We start from the raw sequence: 21,645 nt of genomic DNA on the forward strand, positions 1-21,645 counted from the left end.
ATCCTGGGGTTGAATCCGCATCCAAACTGTAGAACCTGAGGAATGAGCCTGCCGCAACACAAACATCTCTGAAGGTGCACCCCTTGCAAGAACTTTAGAAGACGCTACACTCCTAGTGGTGTGGGTCCTGATGCCACGCACCTCATAGGAGAGGGTAATAACATCTGTAATCCAATGCGAAATGCGCTGCTTGGTGACTGCATTACATCTATTGTGACCACCAAAGCATTCCAGAAGCTGTGAGGATCTACTCCACTGGCCCGAGTGGTTGCCCATAGGGTGAGATCTGTGGCACATTTGGGGCATGGCATCAACCCTGACATGTTGACAAACTTAACTCCTGATAATATCACACACACACACAGGATTGAAGGCAGACACATGCTCAAACATATGGCCTCTGAAGACAAAGAAGATATAGACATGCATTTCTGGCATCTATTTATGGACTTGGTGACCCGCTACACTACATCACGCCATCCATACGTTTGGCCTTTAGATTGGCTTGTGTAAACACGTGCTTCAGACACTGGCTAATGTGGAAGCGCTTCCATAGTTCCACTTTGAAGGGGAACCTAATTTTTAACGTTTTTTGCTCAAAAATTGTGCATTTGTTTTCTTTAAAATAAATCACACATGATTTGAAATGATTATATAATCCTAAGCCATTTATAAATGGTGTGTAAGTGACCAAATACTTTTTGGACCACTTTTATAAGGACTTCAAAACACTTAACATTCTGCACGTCAACAAACACTCACTAGTAAACAAATTGATGGCTTTTAAAGAGCATTTTAAATGATTACAATCAATTATACCTTGCCCAAGATAAACTGCATTCCAAAGCATTTGCATATGTTGCTAAGACTGAATTTAATAGCTATATTTTCCTTCATTTCTCGTTTGGCAGCTTCATGTGGTCCTACGAGAAGATCAACCTCAGCATGGTTCAGGTTATAACAGGCCAATTAGTGGAGACTTACGATGAGGAATTCCGGACATTGTACGCTCGATCGACAATCCCAGATCCGTTTAAGACTGCCAGCATGAACCAGTGTGAGATGAAGCCCAATGGCAAAATGGACGGCTATTTGATTAATTCCACCAACCCCTTTGAAAGGAAAGATCATTTAAGGCACACACTTGACATTGTTTACCGGCAAGCCTGTGAAAGGAGATCAGGATTTTCTGCATTGAGAGAGGTTGATGAAAGGCCGCTTGTTACACCACATGCTCGATTCCTTCAAGACACATCAGAGTTTTACAAAAGACACAGCTACGCAGGTGAACGCCAGGAGCCTGTATATCTGTCGAAATTGTCCAAGTTTGGCTCTAGTAATTGGAATGTGGCAGCAGAGAACAGCCGATACGGTGGTTTCTCCAACAATGTGGAAAACCAGTATGAAAGTTACGTCACCAATCCAATGTTCAGAGGCTCAAACGTGCGCCAATCATACCATGGCCACGACAAACAAATTCTCAACATGAGGCAAAACCTGCCCAGTTTAGCAAGTACTTCTAAGTCTTTCCTTCGGACATGGAGGATAGAGTCTTACCTCAATAACGAAAATGATGCACCTTATGGAGAGAACTACGATTATCTAGACCAATACGAGGAGAATAAATTGGCTCCTCCGCAACACTCTCGCCTCAGGTCATCGGTTGTTTTCACGTCCACCATACCGGAACAACCAGAGACGAACAGCTACTCCAATAATTCAGCGTCCTCCAATCACGATCCAGCACGAATTCAGTCAAATGCTCAGATATATTCTTCAACACAGTGGAATCAGACAGCACAGCATGATGACTTCATGCTAAAGAGGCGCAGTTTACAGATTTTAGAAAACTCAGGGAGTAACACGTCATATAGCTCTGGAAGGGATGCAATATATGCAAGTTTAAACCGAGCCAAAAGTAGATTTGGAAACAAGGAGCATGACTACATGCAGGAGGACCGATACAAGAGGCACAGTGTGGCTGATCCCAGGTGCAATAAATATAACGGTGACATGAACGGGCCTTCCAGTTACATGTACGGTGACATGAACGGGCCTTCCAATTACGCGTACGCATCTTTACCTAGAAGACAGAGAAACTGCAATGTGTCTGCAAACGAGAATCCCAGAAATGGAGCGTACACTCCGAATTTCAAAGAGGACCAGAGGTCCGTCTCACATCATGATTTCAAAAAGGCAGATGAGAGCACAACTACCTCAGGAAACATATGGCAAGAGCCTCCTTCAAGAACTGTGTCAGCAACGCTTCTGGACCAAGAGGACAGTCAGCCTTCAAAATCAAACAGCGAATCATCACAACGCTTCTTGAAAAGGAGCACCAAGAAAATAAAATCTCTTCTTAACATCCCTCAGAAGGGGGACAGCTCACCAAAAGGAAAGAATGCACAAAGTCTCAAAATGGGAAGCAGCACGGATACCATTCTCTCGGATTATGATGACAAGAAACACCATGGCAGCACTGCCAATTCCACCAAGTCCGTTGAGAGCAGCCGACTGAAGCGAGCTAATGGGAAGATCCCTGGAGCTGAGAATCACTCTCTCGGCCTGGCGGGAGAAACATCTGCGCCTCGTTTTAGCACTGAAGAGCTGCATCCGTCTCACCCACCTGCGAGTGCAGAGACTTCCAAAACACAGGAACAATCCTCGGTTATTGCTCAGAAAGAGAAGACAGACTCAATACTAACAAGATCAGATCTGTTGCCGAAGCAACAAGTATCAGCAAACAGGCTGTATAGCAGATTTGAGCCGCTTTGCTCATTTGATACCACGCGTCCCACAGCAGGCCAGCCTGCCTATGTGTCTGCACAGAGCCACGTAAATGAGAAAACAAGGAATGCTGTCTTTCTAAGAAGACAACCAATGAATGACCATAACACTTATACAAACCAGCAGACACAGGGACAAGACAACAGATTTGGCCGTTTCATGCAAAGGGTTGGAAATTTAATACACAAGAATAAGTACTGAAATGAGCTGAGATGTGCCTTTTCTGCACCACAAGACTGACCAAATGGATTTGCAATAATTGCACAAATAATTGTTTTCAAACAGTTTTCTCAAGCACTACCATCCGCCTTCCGCTGGTCAGACTAACATATAGTTCTGCCTCCAACTTATGCCATTGATTGAGCCAAGCTTGTTATGTCAGACTGGTCGGGATGCTCGTGCTTGAATGGTTTGTGTACTGTAAATTGTCTCTGCATATTTAACTCGAATGGGAGAAAGTATTTTCAGATCCAAAACATTAGACACTTTGGCTTTTAAAAAGTAGAACAGTGCTGTTTACTTGAATGCATTATTGCTAATGCCAGTGTTGAAGGTTTGCAATATAACTGGTGGAAAATGCTGCAAGAACTATTACACTGTTTCTTTGTAGTAGTATTGTTTAATAATAATATTTGTAAATTTAAAAAAATGTCTTGAGTGGGGATATGGGCAGATTGGCTTTATAATCTCTTTCACTTGATTGAATGCAATTATAAAACATTAACTGAGGATGAAACGTCTAATGTGGTCTGATTAAAAGCTTTAGTAAACCATCCATACAACCTTAAATTGCACTTCAGTCTGTACAGAAGCTCTCCCAAAATAACCCTGATTGTCGTTGTTAAATTGACATTAAAAAAGCTGGAACAAATGCAAGATAAATAAATGCTGGTTTGTGGGTAACTGGTGCTTAGGTATCTTTAAGGGTGACTAACCATACTGGCATATACTGCACTGGCTTTGCACTATAGGTCATGATTTTGTTTGTCTTTGTATTGTGTTATGATCGAACCAAAACTGTTTTGTATTTAATAGATGTTCATTAATGGCTCTAATTTCACAAAGTGCACATGTATAGTAAAGTATATCAAGGACAAACAATATCAAAATGCTATTCTCTTACAATGTCAGGTCCATTTTTTTTTTTTTTTTAAATAGCTGTTACTTGTAACCTAACAGGGTACTAAATAAATGAATGGACATGAAATTGATTTGACTTGAAACTGTTTTATGATGTGAGAAGAAAGAGGCCATGAAGTGCTACAAAAGAGTATTTTTATATGAAATACAGCCATTTTACTACAAGAGGATAAACATGTCTTACCTATTTGAGTTGACCGACAACAAGTAAAATTAAAACAGCTTCAATCAATGTGGTCAGTAGTCCTGGACTTTATACTGGCACCTACTGGTGAGGATACAGCATCACACAAAAGCAAAAGTCTCTGGTTACCGAGATTCGGCTGGACATGTGAGAATCCACTGAGACGATTTACGCCAAAAGCTAAACAGCTTTTATTCTTCATTTCATGTGCACATAAGTTTAAGCAAATTTATGGTCACACTTTATATTAGGAGTCTTTAACTACTATTATTATTGTGTCCATATTGTATTACAATTGTGCACTATTAAGGGTGGATACGGGTAAGGTTAGGGACAGGTTTGGTGGTATGTGCAGGTTTAAGTGTGGGTTATGGTGTAAGGGAAGGTCAACAGTGTAATTATTCAATTAATTTCACATTTCTTTGTATAGCACTTTTCACAATACACATCGTTTCAAAGCAGAAAAATGCATGTTTCTACATTACAACTTAGAGTAATCTGTTATTGGAGGTGAATGTGTCCAAGTAATCTCAATATGTCTGAAATGTACAGTTCTAAGATAATATGCTGTTAACTAATATCATGTATTAATTTAGGAAGAAACAATGATCTCATTAAAGCAATTATTAAAAGTTGTGAACATAATGATTACAATATATAGATCATTTAGCATTGGTGCATGTTGATTCAGAGTTGGTATCATCTGAAGTTCTTGCAGGGGTTGGAGTCATCTCTTCACAGGTGTTGGGTCATCTGAAATCTTTGTAATAGGCTGGATCCCAACTGGAGCTGGTGTAATCTCTAGTTACCTCAGGATGAGCATCTCGAGGTAGAGACAGAAAAGCAAATGGAAAATAACTAGGGTAGCTGCTGTTCATAACATTTCAAGCAATAGATAGTCATACACATTTGATAACTGGAGTACAAGGTTATGTGATTGCTTGGCTAAAGAGTCTTTAATCTAGATTTAAACTGGGAGAGATTAAATTTCAGTTATAGGTGTAATTACAGAAATTACAAATATAAGTACATTGTAAAAACATGTATGTACACAGTAAGTGCATTGTATCAAATGATTAATTTAAATGTTAGTACATAGTAGTTAAATACACCTAATATAAAGTGGGACCACATTTACTTTTAATTTCTTCAGAGGTAAAACATTTTAATAAGAAAAGTGCATCTATTCTGTTACCCATAGTATTCTTTATTACTTTTAAGCATACAATTATGTTGCTGAAATTGTAGTGCTACAAATCATTTGTTTCGAATCAGTGGTTCAGAGCGTGTATCAAACTGCCAAAGTCACGTGAACCATTGAAATTTTGAAACGTTTCGAAACACTTATGACGTAAGGAAGCCTCATTTACCGAAAGTAAACCACTGCTCCAAACCACTGATTCGAAACAAAAGATTGGTAAAGCTTTGAAGCTTCATGAAGCAGTGTTTTGAAATCACCCATCACTAGATAATTTTGAATAAAGTCGTTATTTTGTTTTTTTGACACACAGACAGTATTCTCGTCGCTTCATAACATTAAGGTTGAACCACTGTAGTCACATGAACTGTTTTAAATATGTCTTTAGTAGATTTCTGGGCATTGAAAGTGTTAATGATCTTGCTGTCAATCGAGGCCTCACTGAGCCATCGGATTTTATTTAAAATATAATAATTTGTGTTCTGAAGATGAATGAAGGTCTTACGGGTGTGGAACGACATGAGGGTGAGTAATTAATTATTTTCATTTTTGGGTGAACTTTAGCTGCAATAATTAAATATGTTAAATAATACAATTATACTTCCCCCTGGTTTCACAGACAAAGGCTAGTTAATCCAGACTAAAATGCATGTTTTTTCTGCATGTTTTATCTTAAAATATGTCACTGCCATTGTTTTGTCTCAAGATTCACACTAATATATTTCTTTTCTAAGGTATGATTATAAAAGCTACTTTAATGTTGATTGAACTAAGACCTAATCCTGGCTTAATCTAAACCCTGTCTGTGAAACCAGGCCATAATGTATCTAGTTCACCTTCGATGATCCAATTCAGTACTATTAAGTACTTCACATTTGTGTTTCATCTTTATGTTTTTATCGCTGAAGTAAGAGGCAGTATCCGAAATCACCTTCTATACACTTAAATAGGGCACTATTTGAGAGTACAGCCATTTGTAGTAGTGTTCGAAACCATAGTGGACGTTATTGAGTGCACTCATTCAATCCCACAATGCACCACAATAACGAGTGTACAACTGATGTACGCTCAACAGCTATACCCATAATACACTGAGATTTGCACGCCGAATGAATTCCCGCATCTGACCAGAACATGGAGCTCGCAGCTGAATCATCCATCCGTTCATTTGGGCACAGTGTAATATCATACAGGTATAAATTCCTTTGATTATTAAATTGTTTAAGTAAGGTTTATACATGCTAGTTTTCATGACAGAGTTCAAGATAAATCTTTTCATTACTACTAGAGCTGCCAGTTTGCTAAGTTTCAAATACTTATTAAACAGCAGCACAAACTATGCAAAAGCGGCAGCCCTTCTGGTGCACTCTCAGTGTCTGAATTCACTCACTTGTTTTCATTCACTCCCTCAAGTGGTCTATATTAGTGAAGTAATGTTGGAAATAGTGAATGTAGGCATATGGAGCGATTTTGAACACAGCCAGAGTGTTGAACTTTCTTCCTAAACCATTTAGGACTGCACGGTAAAGGCATCAAGGCAGACGACTACATCCTGAAACAGCAGCAGCAGATCATCCTCTGTGCAGTCTGTTATGGAATGCTGAAGAGATGCAGATGTTGATCCATTGAAATGCCAACTGGTTGCTTGGCAGAGGTCACAATTTGTAGACATCAGACAGCAACATCAAGCTGGGCCAGAGCTGGCTCTGATAGTAGGAAGTGTAGGAAGCATGGCTGTAGCCAGCTATGAGGTCACCAAGGTTCGGACCTCTGTATTTTTCTGAGGTGTATATTTACTGCACGCTGCATTCATACGGGGTGTCGGTGTTAATGCTTCTCATTTACTTTGAATGGGTGACGTCATGCATTGCCGAACTGAATTGTGGATTATGTCGCGTCGCTTCACTCGCGTTGCTCATGGCAGAAGTTGAAGGTTACTCAACTTTTCAAGCGCCAATGCAGTTATCAGCCGAATCAGATCACAGACGCTAGCCAATTGCGTTCATGCAACACCGGAAAATAATGTGATTGGCTTTTGTCACTATGACGGTCGCATCAGCACAAGCTTCAGACACGCCCTTCGTCAAGCGTTGACGCCGATTCCCCATGAGAATGCAGAGTTAACGGTCATAAAGTGTAAGATAAGTTGTAAGTAGCTAAACTAAACATTTCATATTTGACAGCTGTTTTAGGATAGAAATGTTAAATAACTGACAAAAATAATCAGGCAAACTAATAATTTCACCATTTTGAATTGAAAATAGGCCTGTATAATTTCCGTGACTCATGTAGGAACGGTCAAAGCCATTTTTATCATATTAGGCATAAGATTAATAATGAATGTGCACATATTGTGCACAATTTAATAAACGTAGTTACCTAGCTTTCCTGGTAGCATTCAGTAAATTGACTTCTAAGAAAATGATACATAAAATATATAAATATCAGGTGAAAATATGTTTACTTGCTTCACTGATACAGACAAAAATGAAAAGACTATCAGTCAAAGCTCAGCTTTAGGAGGGGAAGAGACAGTTCAAGATGAGGAGACAAAAAGAATAAAGGAAGAGTGATGGAGGTGAGGAGAGAGCAGGTAATGATAAATAATCTACTGCCCACTGACATGGTTATATGCTATGTTATCCTTTTTTTTTTTTTTTTTTTTTTTGGCCTTCAAACGTCTTGAAATGCAGATCAGAGAAATCAACATTTTCTCGGGGAACCAACAAATCTTATGTTTTTTTGCGAGTCAGTACTTATTCTCATGGTTAGTGTTATCATGCAACCCCTAACCAACAGGGTTATTATAGTTATATAAAAATAAAAAATAATTCACAATATTGAAAAAAAAAAACTATAATAGTATCTCAATGATATTAAAATAACACTGCTAACCCAGTTTATCATCTCAGCTACGTTTGTGAAATGAAAATATTTTCATTCAATATGAAAATTATGCTCATAATAATGATCATTTACTTTGCACATCCTTATACTTTACAAAATAATAATGCTCCAGGTGGGAACCAAGAGGCAGGTGTTCTGCACAAATCTGCTTACCTTTCTGAGAGCTAGATTATGTGCATCCAGTACCAGAGAGAGATACAAAAAATCATTTCTGCTGGTGTTAGTGTAAGTCAAGGGATAATGCATGGTACATGCGAATATAGCAACCTCCAGGATAAATGTATCTGTTCTTGAAAATGGAGATATATTTCTGTGTATTCTAATCTTTAGTGTATCTATATTATTTAAGGGTAGATTTCTCTGTGAACTGGGATTCTTGCACATTTCTATTTGACAACCTCTTTCAACTGTAAAAATGTATTCATATGTAAATGCATTGAAAGAACAGAATATTAAAGACACTCTCATAAGTGATTTCTTTTACATGATGGTCCTTATGACTATATCATTTCTATACCAACATCAATCTAGAAACATAAATGCTTGCAAGATTGACCTTGGAGTGTCACAGAGGTCATGAATGCATTGGCTGATTATCCACCCCCCACCCCCATGGGAGTGCAGCCTCTGCTTGTTTCAGTTGTATTATTTGGATACCTTTAGTGTGCTTCGCATTGCAGCTTGTGCATATCACGCTTCAGATAAATGGAAGACTCAAATGCAGTGAACAAACGTGAAAAGTTTATTAGGAAAACTTGAGGAACAAACGTGAACAATATGTGACAGTGAAGATGAAGAAGCTCTGTATGGTGGCTCCCGTGTTCTCCACATACTATAAGCGGACACACAGATTGAGGAGACCACAGAGAGGAAACGCAAGCAGGATTCCAGCAAGAGATAATGTCCCACTACAAACTCCTCGTCTTAGGGTCCTGAGCACAATAGCAATCAATTAGGTAAGTCACGAGAGCACAAACACAAGATAGAGAGCACAGACAAATACACATCCACGCGACACAACATAGTGATCAACTGACAACAAGAGGTAGACACAGCTGGGAAAAAATAGGGTAAGGGGAACGAGCGACAGGTGTGGAAGATCAGCTCGTGATTGTGCACACAGCGCTACCAGGCAACGCTGATTGCTCAAATCACGAGCTGCAGAAATTGACAGGACACTAACAAACAACAGAGACGAACCGGTGACACGCCCTGACCCGTGACAGTGCACTGGTAGACCCCACAGTATTCATTCAATGCTGTTCCAGGGACAATGAAATTCTACTTCTGTCGACTCTTATTTTAATAGAGCTACAGGTAGTAAAAGTAAAGCATTTTTGCAGTGTAAAATCCAATTTGTAGTCACAGCATATGATTCATAGTGGTGGTGGTGGGCCTATTAAAGACCTGGTACCAATTAGGTAAATATCCATACCTACATTATAAGTCAAGTCAGTCTGAATTTTATAACTCCTTCTACAACATATCTTTTCATTGAATTTTAACACAGCTTTGCAGAAGATAGTGTGAGGCACAAAAATAGCTGTATACATGTTCCATATTATATATTTATGGCATTTGTGTAGTTAGGTGCAATGCACAGGGTTAAATAGGTACTTCACTGCTGGCAAAATAGGCTTTCAATAAAAAAAAAAAAGAAAAAAAAGAAAAAAAATCGTTGCTGCCTGACAAGAGAAAAACAGAGAAAAAAAGGCTGTTGTCTTCCCTTTTGACAAATATTTAGGAAAACTTCAACATCCATAATGCACTGGGCATGTTGCCATCCAAGGCCATGCCCACAAATCTGCTATGGATACGCTTACCAGAGTCAAATACCGCCTTGCTTTAGTAGGAAATACTTCTTAGCAAACTTTTAGTCATAATGGTGTCGACTTGTTTTGTTACTGGGTGCAAGAATTCAAAGAGTAAACATTTAGCAGGATCCAGCGTGTTGTTGGTAGCGGCTAAAGGCTGCAAAGAACTGCAAATACGGAGTGAATGCGGTGACGGACAATCTGAAAAACCTCCATGTTTGTTGTCAACATTTCAAACTGGATGATCACGAACAAGTGCTTTAGGTCAAACTTTGCAATAATAACCAACTGCAGAACCACAGAGCCATGCGTCACAGCAGCCAGCGCCAGGCCGGCAGTCTCAGATCAGTGTTGGGGTGGAGTGTATAGCATCATTATTGGTTGGGTGGGGTTGGGCATTCGCTTATAGTTATAGTGAAGGGTGGGGTTAGTGGTTGGGGCAGGACCTGTGACCTCAGACTAGCAGACTTTTGCTGACAAATAAATGTGAATTTCTCTGTCCAGGTAACACAGAGAATGAGTAAACATTGTTCATTTACATAAACTAAATCGGCTTGAAAATCGGTGAAGCTACACTTTAATTTTTCTCTTGAACAGTTTTGAAGTTATCTGAGAATTTGATGAATATGAATTTGAAAAAGTTTTTATGTCTGTTGATGGGTGATTTGCAGACAGTTATTCACTGACATTTAGGGTAAGGTTTGAGTGAAAAGTTAAAGTGAGACCCTTGGGGTATAATGAGCCCCTTATAATTGAGCCAGAAAGCCCCCAGGAGCATGTTGTTTTTATAATTTAATTTAATAAATATACTAATTTAGTTTTTAATAATTCCATTAACTAGATGTGCATTTCAAACATATTCATTATTTGTCGTAACATTCGTAGCCAAATTGATTGGAATCATTCAATCTGAATTCATATCTGGCATCTCTGGTTCCATGAAGAACCTTTAACATCCACGAAACCTTCCATTCCACAAAAGGTTCTTTTCTATAACATAAAATATTCTTCACAGTAAGAAAAAAAAAAGTTCTTTTAAGAGCTATTAAAATAGAAACACTAAAAATGGTGTTTCTATGACATCGCTGCAAAAACAACCTTTGTTTTTAAGAGTGTGATTCATAGAATTATAGAGTGAAATTCAGAAGTATTGATTTATCTGTCGTTATTCAGTTATTCAACTAATTTGTCAAACTGAATAAATACTGATTCCACATATAACATAATTAAGATGCATCTCTTCTAAATTAGAATTTACCTTAATAATATATTGCATGATGCATTAACATTCTGTACATGCTAAAATCACCTCAATATGTTTAGCGGTAAATGCACACTTCTTTAGACATACTGAATACGTAATTACTAAGAAAGTCTAAGATAAATGAAGTATTAAAAAGTGATCATAATATATGTAAAGACATTGATTAATTTGTAGGTAATCTACCAAATGTAACAGTTACAACTGCATTGAAACTACTATTTGGGCTTCATTTAGTAGGCCTATGTGATATAAACCACCATGTATCATTAAAAGTGATATCCAAAGCCAAGAAGCATTGCAATTAAACATGATGAACCTGTCACAAAGTATGGAATTTCTACAAATCTTTTCTAGTACAGCATAATAAGCATAAGACTGTTTCACTGTGAATGGGTATCATTTATTATGCGACATACGCCTGGCAGCTACACTTGAATAAACATGAGTATCCTCATGAGATATAAAGAAGCATGCAGCAGGTTCTGACTTCAAAACGCTTCTCTGTCTTGGTAACTAATTGGTTATAGGCTGAGAGATCCTCGTTGCGTCACGACGCCATCCAACTCTCGGTTTTACCCCCCTTCTCTCTCTCTCCCCCCCTCACTCATGCGGTGTCAGTCATCCGCGATGCTGGGAAGAGAGCCCGGGTCCGCGCGAAACATGTCCGGGATCACCGTTAATGAGGCTTGCGATGACTGTTTAACATCAGCGCAGCATCTGAACTCCACGGAAATTCACTCGCATTCTCATGTTGATGAAGACGACGAACTTCTCAAGTACATTTGGAGGGAATATTTGCACCCTAAACAATATGAATGGGTGCTCATAGCTGGATACATCATAGTTTTCCTCGTATCTCTGGTCGGAAACACCTTGGGTAAGTAAGTTTGCAGCGCACGAGTAACTCGCGCGAGTGCTTTTAAAATGTTTAAGCCTATACTCTCCGACGAATAACGCTCTACAGGTCTGTCCATCGTGTTGGCTACATTGTTTTGCGCATGGGGTCATATTATAATTATATTTACGCATTTGGCGGACGCTTTTATCCAAAGAAGGTACATATTTGATCAGTTGTTGCTTTCTCTGGGAATCGAACCCATAACCTCGGCGTTGCTAGCGCGTGCTTTACTCTTTACGCTACGGAGAGGAATCTCACTAAATAATCAAAAATTATTATAATTTCACTTCTCTGCTTAACAGAGAAGCGGAGAAGCCAGTAGAGGTCTTTAAAATCATGAATGCATCTAATGAATTTTAAAAATGTAATTAGGCTGCACTTGCTTATTTATTTTTGCATTATTTGCAGTTTCTGTCAATTTAAGAATATATGTATGCTCATATGCACACACTGGACCACAAATGCATCTACCTTAACAAAATTTCAAGGCTTTAGCTTTTTTTCTTCCTTGACATTTAATCTGTTTTATGCATTTTTTTTTTTTTAACTCATAGACCTCTGGCAAATCAAACCAAGTGGTAATTGCTATTTTAGAACAAACTGTGTTGGATTTGAATTCTGAATGAAAGACATTATGAATTTAATACTGTGCTTTTAAATGTTTTGTGTCCCACTGAGGACTATCACATTTGAAGTTTTTCAAGGAATATGATTACCCCCCGATGATCTGGATTCTGAGATAATTGGTTAACTAATTTTGGCATATTAATCGTGGGTCCTTTGAAATGGTACGTGTCTTAGAATGCTTTAGTCACATCTTTCATGTGCTATTCTCTTTAAAGGTGCAGTGAGCATTTATTTTATTTTTTTCCTTGCATCAAACAGAATGAGATTTGGGCAGAGCTATCTGTATAAGGCAGGGTTTAAAATGACACACTTTACAGGAATATTTTTCACAAAAAATGGAAACTATGTCATTATTTACTCACCATCATGTTGCTCGAAACCTTTATGCTGTTATTCTTTTCTGTGGAATATTTTTGAATAATCTTTATGCTGCTCTTTTGGTTAATTCGTGACCATGTCGTTTAAGACTCAAAGAAGGACAAGGACACCAAAAGGCTCCATCAACATAATCCAAGACTAAATTATGAGTCTTCTAAAGCTGCATGATTTCTATGTGTGAGACTAAAAGTCAATAATTCCCTTTACCAGAGCTCTCAAACCAAATATGGTACTGTACATTTATAAAGTCTAATTCCGATACAAAATCTCTTCCAGGAAGTCCTGGTCAAGATGGTAACAGCAGAAGTACAATTTCACATATTAATACATATACAAAACTTACAAACAAAACAGAAGAAATAGCAAAAGATGAAAGACTTACAGGCCATACCAGCGATATCCATAATACATTTCACCTTAAGTCAAGGATTTTGGAAAACAGCAACATGTTTCCTCTAGGACAGGGTATTCAAAGAGGAAAGGGTTTCTGAGGTAGCGTGTTCTGAGGGAGCATAAAAAGAGTTTTACCGAGCTCTAAATGCACCCAGGAGACATTTCAATGAATTGATATGCTAGATTTAGTACTATAAATGCTGGGATTAAAGGCTGGAATAGTTAGTTTACCTAACAGTGTCTTGGCAGTAAATAGTAATGTGTGTTTCCTCTTTTGGTAAAGAGGACCACCCTAGAGAGTCATAAAGAATACAATGGTGAGTGCGTGAGCCGGCACAAAGTGTAATCAGCATGATATGCAGAATCCAATTCCCAAGTAGGAATGCAGTTGTAAATGCGTGTAAATCCCGTAGCCTAGCACAGATAGAAATGTGCTTTGCAATTTCTGGCCCCAAATGTGTCACTGCCATCAATTGTGTTGGTTCTCCTGTGTCTTGTGTTCAAATGTCACTGACGTCAAACTTAATGCAACATCTCTAATGCAGCCAAACTTGATTTGAAAGCTGCAATGGAAGGCATTTTCAGTAATTACATTTTGTCCGCTTCTCACACAAAGCAATTCTATGAGTTTTTTTTCTCTTTCTTTTCTATTTTTGGAGCTTGACAGATGTGTTCACTATAACTAACTGATGCTGTATGCAAAAAGCTACATAAAGATTGTTGTAAGTCAAAATCTGATAAGGGGTAATTAAATATAACAAATAATGTAAAATGTATCATCATTTATTAAAAAAAAATGAAACATTTTATCAAAGTTTGATAATTGCTTTAATCTTTTAAACAACTGAGAAGATAGTGATCAAACTAAATTTGAATAAAAATCACCTGTCATGTTTATAATATATATTACATCAGCATATAAGAGTCAAATTGGATGATTACAGGGACAAAAGTAAAAAAAAAAAAAAAAAAAAAGATCAGTCAAGAATAGAAAAGGAATGTCAGAATCAGAATGTATAGTTCGTGCATAAAAAAAATGTTCGTCAAAACCAACACATGTTTAAGTTTTTCAATTTAATTGGTATTTATTCTCTTTAGCATGCAATAAGAAGTATTTCACTCCGTTCCCTGATCATTTTGATTCAAGTGAGTGAAGAACAAATTTATACTCATGTGCGTTATGTATTATGTACGTTATCATCTCGGACAGACAGCATGTTGAAGCTGCTCAGGACGCCATTTTCTACATCTTCTTGGAAAACGATGACGTAGTCAAAACATCTGGTAGTTTTGTTTTCCAGGAGATGCATGACTCGCTGGATCTCTGCTTCTCATAAATACTGTCATGTATTGTGCATGTTATTTTTTGACAGTCAAGTCAAGTCATCTTTATTTATATAGCGCTTTTTACAATGCAGATTGTGTCAAAGCAGCTTTACTGTGATAGAGGCTGCACAGCAGCTCTAGAAGAAAATAGTGTCATTGTTCATCTTAAGTAAGTTCAGTATTGATTTATTCCATTGTAAAAATCATTAGTTATTCATTTAATTCATCTATCTATAAAGCAGCTCTGGAGAAAACAGCAATGTCATCGTCCAGCTCAGTTCGAATACAATGGTGTCAGTGCAGACAGATCAAAAACGTTAAATATCAAGTTGAATATTCAAATCGATGTTGTGATATTCAAATGATGTGGATTTAAAAACAGATGAATCGTAAGGTAATAATTATTTATTTCTCAGCTGGCAAGTATTCAGTCAAGTGATTGATGGTCATATATGTTTTTAGTTCTAATACTCCAACCGACAGCCAGCCTAAGCTTTTGACGGACATGATAACGTGTGTGAGGGGTGAACTGTTTGATTTTTGGATAATCATAAAATGCTTTATGTGTAGTTCATTAAACTTATTTTGCAGAATGAGGTTTATTTTGTGGCTTAAATTAATTACAAGTTGCAAATTCATTGACTCTTGGAAAAGGAGTTGTTTTGATGTACAAAGTTGTTTCTATTGTCTCTTAAAGTTTTTTTTTTTTTTAAACCTGTGAAAATGGAGACCCTAAATAATAGTAAATAAAGTAATTAGTATATAATAGTAAAAAATTACATTTTAAAACTGTTGTTCCGAGGGCTGGGCGATACAGCTAAAAAAATTATCACGATATAATGTTTCATATTAATCGGTATTGATAATTATTGAAAAAATTTTAGTAGAAAATTTTTTTTGATTTTAACCAATGCATTTTTAATTAAGGCAAACAACAAATAATTTTTAAAACAAAGCTAAATAAAATGTAAACAAATCTTTCTTATATTTTATATGAAGGTTAAATAAATAAGTGTTAAAGAAACTGAGATCACAATTCTGAATGTCAACTAAACTAAATAACATGTAATTTAGAGGTTCTGACAAAATATTAAGTTTTAAAATTTTAAATATATTTGAATTAATTATTTAAAAAAAAAAAATCTTTTTGGAGGTATGATTCAATAACACGCCCATAAATACTCTTGTTTCATTACTGGATGAATCAGTGTATTTGAAAGAATCTGTTGAATGAAGATTCAACGTCAAATACATTTTTTAACAGTCACTTGTCGCCACCTAGTGGTGAAACAATGTAATCGATAAATGTGTCATTTTCAGCGCGTTTAAAGTTCTTTCTGAAGCTGATTAGCTCTATTTTGATCGATAACATAGACATTAGTGTTTTATCTGAACTATAAACTTTTATCTCAGTACTTCTGTGATAACCTGAATATTTGTAACACAGAAATAAAGATACTGTGTGGTTGAAAACACTGTTTGTGCAGCTGTTAATACCGACATGACAACTGCTCTCTCAAGACGAACTTTGAAGTAGATCAACTGTAAGACGTAAGGAAACCATGAAACTGCCACACTGACGAGCTCATGTGTCCTTTTTTATTCACAATCTCCTCGTCGCCGGCAGGTACAGCACTCATTTTCATGTGTTTGTGTGATCTGATCTCACGTGCCGATTGCGCATCTGAACTCCACTGCAACATGTTTGCGCGTCTGTTTGTGATCCAGGGACGGAGCGAGCTTGAGAGTCGTTCATGCAACCGAACTTCATGTCTGTTTACATTTTAACGCATTTAAGAGAAACTATATCGAGAGTTATATCGAACATTTTTTCTATCGTTATCGATTAAGACGTACCGTCGATAAATATCGATACCGTTTTATCGCCCAGGCCTAGCTGTTCCGTTATTACCTCTAGCAGATTTTGACTCATATACAGTACTGTGGGAAAAACAGCATATGGGTTTGGAATGATGTGTGTGTGTTTATTAATGAAGGAATTTTCATTTTTTTTATTTTTTTTTTATTAGCTGTTCTTTTACATTGCTCCATCCCTATGACGTCAATTGCATGTGTTATAAATATGGACACTGTTGGATACACAATATTACATTGTCTTTGATACAGCCATTTACACAGGTTATTACTTTGATAAATGCATGTGGAAGGAATATAATGTAATTTCAGAAATATTCAGAGTTATTAAATGAAATTGAAAGTACTACATTATTCAAATGCAATCACAATGAATGGCTATGTAAAAGGAGAAGACTTTAAAAGATATGTGCTTGACAGTGCAAAGGGGATTTTCTTTTGAAACTATTTTCCTTTACATTCTGAAGAGCTCTACTGTAAAAGAAAAAAAAGGTTTTATTAAGGTCAAAAATGTTTTAATTTAATATGACTGAATCAAAATGAATATGTCAGACTACACCAATGACAATGGCAAATTTATTTATAAATGTTATGCTGGTCCGATCAGAATTTCTTGTGCAATAATAGTTTGATTAGATCTGTGAAACAAATTAGAAAGCTTATGCAGTATTCAGATGTGTGATATCTAGATGTAGTAGCCATCATGTCTTCGGCGCTGGCTTAGAAAGCTGACTGTCTTGGTAACATCCAAATTAATTGATTTTTAAGTTAAAAATATTATTTACCATACTGAAGCAACCTAAATATATTAATTTATACAGACAAATCAAATGTTATGGGTTAAATGAGGATTGCATTTTTTCTTCTTCTTTTTATTCTTCTTCTTCTTCTTTTTTTTCTCTTTTTTTTTTTTCTTTACAGTACATGTAAAATTGGAGTGTCAGCATTTCTGTCCAGTTCTATGATTGATTCTACTGATAATTCCATTCTAACAAGTATAATAAGCTCTTAGCATAATGACTCTACAGGGGATTGGATTATTGAGTTTTAAACAGTAGTTCATCTCATTTTCTGCCCTCTCTTCGAAGGTTACTAATATCATCTTATAGCAATTGTGCAATTATGCAATACACTTGCAGGTGGGAGTTCTGTCGCAGAGCTACTGCATAGCTTTGATAAGTGTCAGTGTCTTTTTCCTGGAAGTGCATGGATGTGCTGTGGGGGGTTTTCAAACAACTGGAGCAATGGTGGTCATGTGATGAACAGATGAAACAAGCGTAAAGACAGAAATAGAGCCAGACCTACTACCACTGTGAGGATGCTCTGAAAATGCCCTACGTGCGATAACGGTTCCTCTACTCTGCCGCTAAATCAAAGTGTGTTCATGCACCAACTGAAAATCCCTAAACCTCAAGAGAAAGTCCAGATTTTCCTGGCAAGAGGCTGCACTAAAGCAAAGCCATAACTGTGTCTTGAATATTGGTGGGAGGAGAGAGGAAGGATTGCATTGGAGTTTTTATTTAAAGGTATTAAAGGGGTCATGAAATGCAGTTTCAGATTTTTATATTACGTTTCTCGAGGTTGGCTTATTAAGTTTTCAAAGTTTTTAGCACCAAAAAAAGTCCAATATTTGTTTAATATATATCATGGCACCTGTTAGTGGGTGGGATATATTAGGCAGCAAGTGAACATTTTGTCCTCAAAGTTGATGTGTTAGAAGCAGGAAAAATGGGCAAGCGTAAGGATTTGAGCGAGTTTGACAAGGGCCAAATTGTGATGGCTAGACGACTGGGTCAGAGCATCTCCGAAACTGCAGCTCTTGTGGGGTGTTCCCGGTCTGCAGTGGTCAGTATCTATCAAAAGTGCTCCAAGGAAGGAACAGTGGTGAACCGGCGACAGGGTCATGGGCGGCCGAGACTCATTGATGTACGTGGGGAGCGAAGGCTGGCCCGTGTGGTCCGATCCAACAGACGAGCTACTGTAGCTCAAACTGCTCCAGAAGTTAATGCTGGTTCTGATAGAAAGGTGTCAGAATACACAGTGCATCGCAGTTTGTTGCGTATGGAGCTGCATAGCTGCAGACCAGTCAGGGTGCCCATGCTGACCCCTGTCCACCACCAAAAGAGCCAACAGTGGACACGTGAGCATCAGAACTGGACCACGGAGCAATGGAAGAAGGTGGCCTGGTCTGATGAATCACGTTTTCTTTTACATCACATGGATGGTCGGGTGCGTGTGCGTCACTTACCTGGGGAATACATGGCACCAGGATGCACTACGGGAAGAAGGCAAGCCGGCGGAGGCAGTGTGATGCTTTGGGCAATGTTCTGCTGGGAAACCTTGGGTCCTACCATCCATGTGGATGTTACTTTGACACGTACCACCTACCTAAGCGTTGTTGTAGACCATGTACACCAGTGGTCTCAAACTGCCGGCCCGCGGGCCATTTACCATATTCATACCATATTCCACATTAGAAAGAATGACATGATTCTATATATAAAAAAAAGTGCGCAGGCAGATTTGATAAGAAGAGAGCTGGTTCTTGTTTGGCTGCAAAGTGCGAATGAAATATGTTTTTTTCCAAACCGAAAAGGAAAGTGGATGAGGAACACAGACAGTTTCAAGTGCAGTATTTTTTCGTGGAGTTTAATGGAAATGCTACCTGTCTGATATGCAAAGGAAAAAGTTGCCGTTCTAAGGGGCCGTTCACATATCGCGCTGCTTTCTCTTTCTTTCCAAAGCGGTTTCGCTCCTGTGGCGTCTGTCATTGCTATTCTATTGGCCACGATGACGAGGAATTTTCAGCAAAGGATTACTTGATTTCTAGTCCTTGCATTAGCTCTATTACTAGATATATTTATGGAGATGAGAAATAAAAACCCACCCTGTACAGCTATGATCAGCTGTTCGGCTGAGCCTTCGATATTGTTAAGTAAAGGCTGAAGCTCATCGGTTGGTCCTTGTCACATGATCTGCGGTGTGTTTGCGGCATTCTGAAAAGTTGAGATGTTTTCATCTTGCCGCGGCATAGGTGCGCCTGGAAAAACGCATCGCTTCTATTATGAGCGCACTTGCCTAAATTACAGTAAAAGCACTCGCGCAAGTTGCGAGCGTCGATTTAAACCACTGAAACGCGTCCGATGCTACCAATAAATGTTACCAATGCTCAAACGGCATCTTGGACAAATGTGGCTCAGCTGTGTGAGCAGATACAATGATAGAGACACTGCTGTTTATATTTTTTGTTAAGTATGACAAATATTTTAGTAATGAAATTTGAAGTACATGAGAAATAATGCAAAGGAAATTTTGCGCTTTCTTGTGCTTGAATGTTAAGATGGCCCTCCTATGAGGTGTCAATCACAGTGATGGCCCCCAGCCAATTTGAGTTTGAGACCCCTGATGTACACCCTTTCATGGAAACGGTATTCCCTGGTGGCTGTGGCCTCTTTCAGCAGGATAATGCTCCTGCCACAAAGCAAAAATGGTTTAGGAATGGTTTGAGGAGCACAACGAGTTTGAGGTGTTGACCTTGCCTCCAAATTCCCCAGATCTCAATCCAATCGAGCATCTGTTGGATGTGCTGAACAAACAAGTCCGATCCATGGAGGCTCCACCTCGCGACCTTCATGACATAAAGGATCTGCTGCTAACATCTTGATGTCAGATACCACAGCACACCTTCAGGGGTCTAGTGGAGTCCATGCCTCGACGAGTCAGGGCTGTTTTGGCAGCAAAAGGGGACCACCACAATATTAGGAAGGTGGTCATAATGTTATTCCTGATTAGTGTATGTGTAAGAAATTGGAACAACCGGGTATGATATGCATAAATTCTAAAAATGCATATATAAAACATATGCGCTCAATTGAGGTGGATATTTTTTTTATCCAATGGCATCACAGCATCTCAAATGTTGGTTTGGTGGTTCTGAAATGCCTGAGTCAAAGTCTGTCATCAGAATGATTTGGTTTAATTCCCTCCAGAAGCGTTTCACATGATTGTGTTCCCAAAAACCAGCATCCGAACACAAGAGAACATGACAGAGTTTATTGTGTTTTCGAGACACAACTCATTTATGATGGAGGAAAAAAGAGCCACAATTTCTTCCCTGATTGCAGCAACATCCAATTTTATTACAGATATTTTGCGCCAATTTCCCAGGAAGTGCCGATTTTGTTCTCTTGAACACATGAGAGGGAAACAGTGCTTTATTCGCGAATGTTTTATGCAATAGTCCAATTTTGCGCACAAGTTAAATTTGAAACTTTGTATGGAAGCACAGCTACTGTGTCTACATCAGACGCAAGCGGCACAATGCGGAAGATGACAATAGAACCCATTAAAATCAGTGATGCTGTCTACACTGCGGCGTGATGCGACACAACAAATCCCCAACAGTAAACTGATGCCTCATTCTATTTCTAATGTACTCCATTTGCTTGCGCTACTTCTAAAAAGAAATAGAACAAATGGATTTGGAACATTCGCTTTGTCACGTCCAGTGTAGACACGGTGAAATTAAAATTAAATGTACTTACCAGCGTTGCCTCCGAGGATAGATGCTTGGCACTGCCGTATGTTTCAATAAAAAATATTTTGAAAATCTGGCAGCATGTTGAGAAAAATTCACAAAAAAAGTCAGTTGTGACATATGAAGCACAAACAAAAACTTTATCTTTCAGTCGAACCCATAATGTGTGACATCACGATTCTACCAATTTCAAATCTGGCCATTTTAGAAGGTAGAAAAGTACAGAAGCCCTAAACGGCCATGGATTATTATTTTTTTCTATCTTGTTTTGTCGTGATCACGACTTATTTTCTCATGATCTCGAGATAACAAAAGTT

The 21,645-nt window shown here is 38.0% G+C and overlaps 2 protein-coding genes across 3 annotated transcripts in view; both read left to right on the forward strand.

Moving 5' to 3' along the window:
- The window catches only part of fam83b (family with sequence similarity 83 member B), a 33,144-nt gene extending 28,985 nt beyond the window's left edge, over positions 1–4,159 (forward strand). For both annotated transcript variants that reach the window (XM_051916877.1, XM_051916876.1), the window contains exon 5: positions 912–4,159. In XM_051916877.1, the coding sequence (XP_051772837.1) occupies positions 912–2,988 (2,077 nt within the window). In that variant the 3' untranslated portion in view covers positions 2,989–4,159. The remainder of the gene's footprint in view (positions 1–911) is intronic.
- A 7,646-nt stretch (positions 4,160–11,805) lies between these two features.
- The window catches only part of hcrtr2 (hypocretin (orexin) receptor 2), a 54,814-nt gene continuing 44,974 nt past the window's right edge, over positions 11,806–21,645 (forward strand). The window contains exon 1 of the mRNA XM_051916891.1: positions 11,806–12,171. Within this exon, the coding sequence (XP_051772851.1) occupies positions 11,901–12,171 (271 nt within the window). The 5' untranslated portion in view covers positions 11,806–11,900. The remainder of the gene's footprint in view (positions 12,172–21,645) is intronic.

Source organism: Ctenopharyngodon idella, chromosome 13 (genome assembly GCF_019924925.1).
Source record: "Ctenopharyngodon idella isolate HZGC_01 chromosome 13, HZGC01, whole genome shotgun sequence".
In the NCBI taxonomy this organism is placed as follows: Eukaryota; Metazoa; Chordata; class Actinopteri; order Cypriniformes; family Xenocyprididae; genus Ctenopharyngodon; species Ctenopharyngodon idella.